At 49.7% G+C, this 7,832-nt stretch overlaps 1 protein-coding gene across 9 annotated transcripts in view; it reads left to right on the top strand.

Moving 5' to 3' along the window:
* Positions 1-359: 359 nt before the first annotated feature.
* LOC137347346 (importin subunit alpha-7) overlaps positions 360-7,832 on the top strand; it is a 238,812-nt gene continuing 231,339 nt past the window's right edge. For 7 of the 9 annotated variants that reach the window (XM_068011816.1, XM_068011819.1, XM_068011817.1 and 4 more), the window contains exon 1: positions 360-462. In XM_068011816.1, the coding sequence (XP_067867917.1) occupies positions 459-462 (4 nt within the window). In that variant the 5' untranslated portion in view covers positions 360-458. The remainder of the gene's footprint in view (positions 463-7,832) is intronic. The other 2 variants (XM_068011813.1, XM_068011812.1) reach the window with 1 other exon arrangement.

Raw genomic sequence — 7,832 nt, 5'->3', positions numbered from 1 at the left:
TTTGAAGTCCAGCTCACATTCTGTAACTAGTCACTGAACATTTCAAAACTAATCTGGGAATCCATAATGTGACTGGTGTAGTAGACAACCCACTAAATAATTTGAAATATTTCTCATGCACAAAGCTATAAACTATGATCATACAGGGGTGATTTCAAAACTCTAATTACATCATGATCTTTATAGCATTGCAACAGAAGTCATTAATTCACAAACAGTTACATTTTAATTTATATACATATAGGGAAATTAAAATAGAATATAAAATGGGAGAAACGGCGGTCCCTTGAAACGGGCGAAGGTTTTGAGTTAAGCGCAACCGCTGGCTGGCGCGCTGACGCGAGTGGGTTTCCGTGGGGCGGCCACCATTTTGGCTGTGGAGTCGTTTCTGGAAACTGGAGCTGTCACAACAACAACAACAGAACAAGAAGAAGAAGAAGTTCATCAACATTATCATCATGGGTGAGTAAAGACTCGAACCCCGGCACCCACAATACCGGCTGCAGCTACCTGAGTCTCGCTGGGGAATCGAGGCCAGTGGAGCTGCGAACTGAACCGGCGGGCATTGTGAGCAGAGGTGAGGGAAAGTGGGATGGGGGGTGGGGAGGGGAGAGGAGAGTGGGGGTGGGGGGGGAGAGGAGGGGAGAGTGGGGGTGGGGTGGGTGGGGGGGGGGGAGAGGTGAGTGGGGTGGTGGTAGGGGGGGGAGAGGTGAGTGGAGTGGTGGTAGGGGGGGGGAGAGGTGAGTGGGGTGGGGAGGGGAGAGGTGAGTGGGGGTGGGGGGGGGAGGTGAGTGGGGTGGGGGTAGGGGGGGAGAGGTGAGTGGGGGGGGAGAGGTGAGTGGGGTGGGGAGGGGAGAGGTGAGTGGGGTGGGGAGGGGGAGAGGTGAGTGGGATGGGGAGGGGGAGAGGTGAGTGGGGTGGGGAGGGGGAGAGGTGAGTGGGGTGGGAGAGGTGAGTTGGGTGGGGGTAGGGGGGGAGAGGTGAGTGGGGTGGGGGTGGGGGGGGGAGAGGTGAGTGGGGTGGGGGTGGGGAGGGGAGAGGTGAGTGGGGTGGGGGTGGGGGGGGGAGAGGTGAGTGTGGTGGGGGTGGGGAGGGGAGAGGTGAGTGGGATGGGGGTGGGGAGGGGAGAGGTGAGTGTGGTGGGGGAGGGGAGAGGTGAGTGGGATGGGGGTGGGGAGGGGAGAGGTGAGTGGGGTGGGGGTGGGGAGGGGAGAGGTGAGGTGAGTGGGGTTGGGGAGGGGAGAGGTGAGGTGAGTGGGGTTGGTGAGGTGTGGGGAGGGGAGAGGTGAGTGGGGAGAGGTGAGTGGGGAGGGGAGAGGTGAGTGGGGTGGGGGTGGGGTGGGGAGAGGTGAGTGGGGTGGGGGTGGGGAGGGGAGAGGTGAGTGGGGTGGGGGAGGGGAGGGGAGAGGTGAGTGGGGTGGGAGTGGGGGTGGGGAGGGGAGAGGTGAGTGGGGGTGGGGAGGGGAGAGGTGGGTGGGGGTGGGGAGGGGAGAGGTGAGTGGGGGTGAGTGGGGAGGGGGTGTGTGGGGGAGGGGGGAGGGGGTGTGTGGGGGAGATGGGTGTGTGGTTGGGGGGGGAGGGGTGCGTGTTGAGGGGGGAGGGTGAGGTGAGGTGAGGGGTGTGCGGGGAGGCAATGGGGGGGAGGTGAGGGGCGTGCGGGGGGGAGGGGTGTGGGATGGGTGTGTGCCGGGAGGAGGGAGCGGGGGAAGGTTCCTTGGCGTTCTGCGCGGGGAGGGGGCGCTGTGTGTGAGGAGGATGGGGGGTGTGGAGGAGGCAGGCGGGGCGAGGGAGTGGGCGTGTGGAGGAGGCAGGCGGGGTGAGGGGTTGTGTGGCGGAGGGTGGGATGGGGTGCTCCATCCCCAGGAGTGTGCGTCCTGCACTATGTGGGAACTCGTTCACTGGAACGACGGAGGTGGAGGGGCGACATGATAGAGGTTTACAAAGTTATGAGCGGCATGGACAGAGTGGATAGTCAGAAGCTTTTTCCCAGGGTGTAAGTCAGTTACTAGGGGACATAGGTTTAAGGTGAGAGGGGCAAAGTTTAGAGGGGAGGTGCGAGGTCAGTTCTTTACACAGAGGGTGGTGACTGCCTAGAACTTGCTGCCGGGGAAGGTGGTGGAAGCAGATACGATAGCGACGTTTAAGAGACATCTTGACAAATACATGAGTAGGAAGGGAATAGGGGGATATGGGCCCTGGAAGTGCAGAAGGTGTTAGTTTCGGCAGGCATCAAGATCGGCGCAGGCTTGGAGGGCCGAATGGCCTGTTCCTGTGCTGTACTGTTCTTTGTTCCTGGCTGCTTCTCAGGTCTTGGATAACCCTGTGTGCAGGAAGTATTGTCAGTTTTGGAACTTGAGCAACAGCTGGCATCACTGCACTGCATGCGTGAGAATGAGAGCTTTGCAGTTAGCATGCTTATAGATGTGGTCCCCCCTCTGCTTAAAAGTATGCAGGGAGTGAGGTGATGGGTGACTGCCAGTCAAGAAACAGGCAGGTGGTGCAGGAAGCCCTTGAGTGCATCTTGCTCTCCAACAGGTATTCAGTTCTGAATACTGAGGAAAATGATGGTTCATCTGGGGAATGCAGCCAGAGCCAAGGCCGTGGCATCACAAGTAGCCCAGCTGTACAGAGGGGTGGAGGGAAGTGTGGAAGAGTGATAGTGATAGGAGATTCAGTAGTCAGGAGAACAGACAGGTATTTATGCTGCAGCTGTGAATGCTGTGTGTTGCCTTCCTGGTGCCAGGGTTAAGGATGTCACTGAACGTCTGCAGAACACTCTGAGGGGGGAGGGTGAATAGCCAGCAGTCCTGGTCCACATCGGTACCAACGACTTCGGTGGAAAGAGGGTTGTGATCCTGCAGAAAACCCTAGCAAATCTCCCTGTGAGAATATTAATGCCAGTCTTGTTAGGGTGTAGCCCGTCCAGTTTGTACAGGTCTTGCCTGCCCCGGAACCGGTCCCAATGCCTTAGAAATCTGATGCCCTCCCTCCTACGCCAATTTTCCAGCCACGTGTTCAATCGATCAGTCCTCCTATTCGTATGCTCAGTAGCACATGGCACTGGGATTAATCCTGAGATAACTGCTAGTCAGGTCCTGCTTTTTAATTTCCTTCCTAACTGCCTAAAATCTGCTTCTGGGACTTCATCCCTCTCTCGACCTATGTCATTGGTACCAATGTGGACCACAACCTCTGGCTGTTCACCCTCCCCCAGAAGGATATCCTGCAGCTGCTCCGTGATATCCTTGACCCTGGCACCAGGGAGGCAACACACCATCTTGGAGTCATGTTTATTGCTGCAGAAACACCTGTCTGATCCCCTGACTATCGAATTCCCTATGACTATTGCTGTTCCACTCTCTTCCCTCCTGTGCAGCTGAGCCACCTGTGGTGCCACGGACTTTGTTCTGGCTTCACTCCCCTGAGGACCCATCGCCCTCACCAATATCCAAAATGGAAAACTGATTAGCAAGCAAGGTAGTGTCAGGGGACTCCTGCACTGCCTGTCTGGTTCTCTTAGACTGCCTGGCGACCATCCATTCCCTCTCTTCCTGCATGCTTCTAACCTGCGGTGTGACCACCTCCCTATATGTGCTATCCACGTAGTCCTCTGGCCCGCGGATGCACAGCAGTGACTCCAGCCGCCACTCGAGTTCGGAAACCCAGAGCTCAAGCCTCTGTAGCCAATGACACTTCCTGTAGATGTGCTCGTCTAGGACATGTGGTGCATCTATGATTTCTCACATACCGGGACGCACATTCCAGTTAGCCGAGCTGACCTGCCATACCGTAAACTATTTATTCCAATTAGAAGTAGAAAAACTTACCAGTTACCAGCTTCTTCCCTTGTACCGAAGAGAGACACAGTTACTGGAGGCTGAAAAAAGGTAGATAAAGAAAAGACCCCTTCCCTCACACACCAAACTCCCACTTTACAGTCTGCACACTCAAAGCAGATCTCAGTGCAGTCAAATTTATTTTTTTCTTAATTTATAGTTTCCATCCTGAGCGGCCTCCCTCACTTACCAAACTCCCTTCTTCATGCTCTGTGCCTTCCAGCAGCACTGAGAGTCCCCTGAATTTATACTCTGAAAACAGTGCTATGTCAGCTCTGCGAGAGCTCAGAAACCAGTTTAATCTAGCTACCTAATTAACTAGCGACAGCTACTCTGAGAGCTTGTGTATCCCTGTTTGAAACTAAGAAACCTAACATATCTCTTAACTTAAACAGGAATTTCAATTAATTGCTAAATGTAAACAAAACTAGACTTGAGAGAGATTAACCCTTCAAATCCACTCACTTACCAAACTCCCTTCTTCACACTCAGTGCTCCCCAGCAGCACTCAGTGCAGATAGGTTATATGAGTGGGCAAAGATCTGGCAAATGGAATATAATGTGGGAAAATGTGAAATTGTCCATTTTGGCAGGAAGAATGAAAAGCATATTATCTAAATGGCGAGAGATTGCAGAGCTCAGAGATGCAGAGGGATCTGGGTGTCCTAGTGCATGAATCACAAAAGGTTAGTATGCAGGTACAGCAAGTAATTAGGAAAGCTAATAGAATGTTATTGTTTATTGGGAGGGGAATTGAATACAAAAGTAGGGAGGTTACGCTTCAGTTACACAAGGCATTGGTGAGACCATATCTGGAGTACTGTGTACAGTATTGGTCTATTTATTTAAGGAAGGATGTAAATGCATTGGAAGCAGTTCAGAGAAGGTTTACTAGACTAATACCTGGGATGGGAGGGTTGTCTTTTATGAGGAAATGTTGGACTGGAATTTAGAAGACAAGAGGCGACTTGATTGAAACATATAAGATCACGAGGGGTCTTGACAGGATGGATGTGGAAAGGATGTGAGAGAATCTAGAACTCGGGGTCACAACTTAAAAATATGGGGTCACCCGTTTAAGACAGCGATGAGGAGAATTTTTTTCTGAGGGTCGTGAGTCTTTGGAACTCTGTTCCTCAAAAGGTGGTGGAGCAGTCTTTGTTTTTAAGGCAGAGGTAGATAGATTCTTGATGAGCAAGGGAGTGAAAGATTATTCAGGGGTAGGCGGGAATATGGATTTGAGGTTACAATCAGATCAGCCATGATCTTATTGAATGGCGGAGCAGGCTCGAGGGGCCAAGTGTCCTACTCCTAATTCGTATGTATCTTTGTATGATGCAGATATTGTGGTTAAGGAGGAGGAGTATAAAGTATTGGCTGTGATAAACATAGAGAGAGATGAAGTATTAATGGGATTAGCATCCTTGAAAGTGGATAAATCACCGGGGCTGGATGAAATGTACTCTAGGCTGTTAGAAGAATCCAGGGAGGAAATAGCGGAAGATCTGACCATCATTTTCCAGTCCTGAGTCCTCACTGGATACAGGTGTGGTGCTAGAGGATTGGAGGACTGCTAATATTTTACCTTTGTTTAGAAAGGGACCAAGGGATAGACTGAATAATTACAGCCCAGTCAGTCTAACCACAGTAGTGGGCAAATTATTGGAATCAATTCTGAGAGACAGGATAAACTGTCACTCAGAAGGGCACCGATTAATCAAGGATAGTCAGCATGGATTTGTTAAGGGAAAATTGAGTCTGACTAACTTGATTGAGTTTTTTGAAGAACTAACAAGGATGATTAATGAGGGTAGTGAAGTTGATGTGGTTTATGTGGATTTTGGTAAGGCAATTGACAAGGTCCCATGGAACCATAGAAAAGTAACAGCCCAGAAGGAGGCCATTCAGCCCACTGTGTCTGCGTTGGCTGAAAAAAGAACTAATCATCTAATCTAATCCCACCTTTCAGCACCTGGTCCATAGCCTTGCAGGTTGCAGCCCTTCAGGTCCATGTCCAGGTACCTTTTAAATGAGTTGAGGGTTTCTTTCTCCACCACCAATCCGGGCAGTGAATTCCAGATATCCACAACCCTCTGGGTGAAAAAGTTTTTCCTCATGTCCCCTCTAATCCTTCTACCAATCACCTTAAAACTCTGCCCCCTCTGCTAGAGGAAATGGGTCCTTCCTGTCTATTCTATCTAGGCTCCTCGTAATTTTGTACACCTCAGTTAAGTCACCCCTCAGCCCCCTCTGCTAAGGGAAACAACCCTAGCCGATCCAATCTTTCCTCATGGCTGTAACTTTCAAGCCCTGGCAACATTCTTGTAAATCCCCTCTGTACTCTCTGCAGAGCAATTATGTCCTTTCTGTAATGTGGTGACCAGAACTGTACGCAATACTTCAGCTGTGGCCCAAACAGCATTTTATACAGTTCCAGCATTACATCCCTGCTTTTGTATTCTATACCTTGGCCAATAAAGGAAACCATTCCACATGCCTTCTTCACCACTTTATCTACCTGTCCTGTCACCTTCAGGGACCTGTGGACATGCACTCCAAGGTGTCTCACTACTTCTACCCCTCTCAATATCCTGCTGTTTATTGTGTTTGCTTTGTTTGCCCTCTCCAAATGCATTATCTCACACTTAGAATCATAGAATCAAGGCACAGCAAGAGGCCACTTGAACGATTTGAGATTTCTGCCTCAACAACCTTTTCAGGCAGTGAGTTCCAGACCCCCACCACCCTCATGCTGATTATTCCTGATTAATTCGTGCCACAAGGATCGGTCCTAGGGCCTCAACTATTTACTATCTATATTAATGACTTGGAAGAAGGGACAGAATGTAGTGTATCCAGATTTGCTGACGATACAAAAATAAGTGGGAAGGCATGTTGTGATGAGGACACAAAGAATCTGCGAAGGGATATAGATAGGTTAAGTGAGTGGGCAAAAACTTGGCAAATGGAGTTCAATGTGGGAAAGTGTGAGGTCATCCACTTTGGTAGGAAGAATAATAAGGCAGATTATTATTTAGATGGAGAAAGACTACAAAATACTGCAGTGCAAAGGGATCTGGGTGTTCTTGTACATGAAACACAAAGTTAGCATGCAGGTGCAGCAAGTAATTAGGAAGGCAAATGGAATTTTGGCCTTTACTGCTAGAGGGTTAGAGTTTAAAAATAGGGAAGTCTTGTTACAACTGTACAGGGTGTTGGTGAGGCTACACCTGGAGTACTACGTACAGTTTTGGTCCCCGTATTTAAAGAAGTATATACTAGTGTTAGAGGCAGTTCAGAAAAGGTTGACTAGGCTGATTCCTGGGATGAAGGGGTTGTCTTATCAAGAATGGCTAAACAGGTCAGCCCTTTATTCATTGGAGCTTAGAAGAATGAGAGGTGATCTCATTGAAACATGTAAGATTCTAAGGGGGCTTGACAGGGTAGATGTTGAGAATATGTTTTCACTGGTAGGGGAATCTCGAACTCGGGGACATAATTACAGAATAAGGGGTCATACATTTAAAACTGAGATGCAAAGGAATTTCTTCTGAGGGTGGTGAGTCTCTGGAATTCTCCACCTCAGAGTTGTGGAGGCTAGATTAGTAAATGTATTTAAAGAGAAGGTAGATAGATTTTTGAAATCTCGGAGTTGAGGGTTATGCAGAGCAGGCACGAAAGAGGAGTTGAGGCCTGGGACAGATCAGTCATGATCGTATTGAATGGCGGGGCAGGCTTGAGGGGCTGAATGGCCTACTCCTGCTCTTTTATGTTCTTTCTAAGTGGCAGTTTATCCTGTCTCTCAGAATTGATTCCAATAATTTGTCCACCACTGAGGTCAGACTGACTGGCCTATAATTATTTGACCTATCCCTCGCACCTTTTTTAAACAATGGTACGACATTCGCAGACCTCCGATCCTCTGGTACATCGCCTGTATCTAATGAGGATTTGAAGATGATCCTCAGAACATCTGCTGTTTCCTCAATTTAACAA

The sequence above is a fragment of the Heterodontus francisci genome, chromosome 31, assembly GCF_036365525.1.
Source record: "Heterodontus francisci isolate sHetFra1 chromosome 31, sHetFra1.hap1, whole genome shotgun sequence".
NCBI lineage: Eukaryota > Metazoa > Chordata > Chondrichthyes > Heterodontiformes > Heterodontidae > Heterodontus > Heterodontus francisci.
This window is presented reverse-complemented; position numbering and strand designations above follow the sequence as displayed.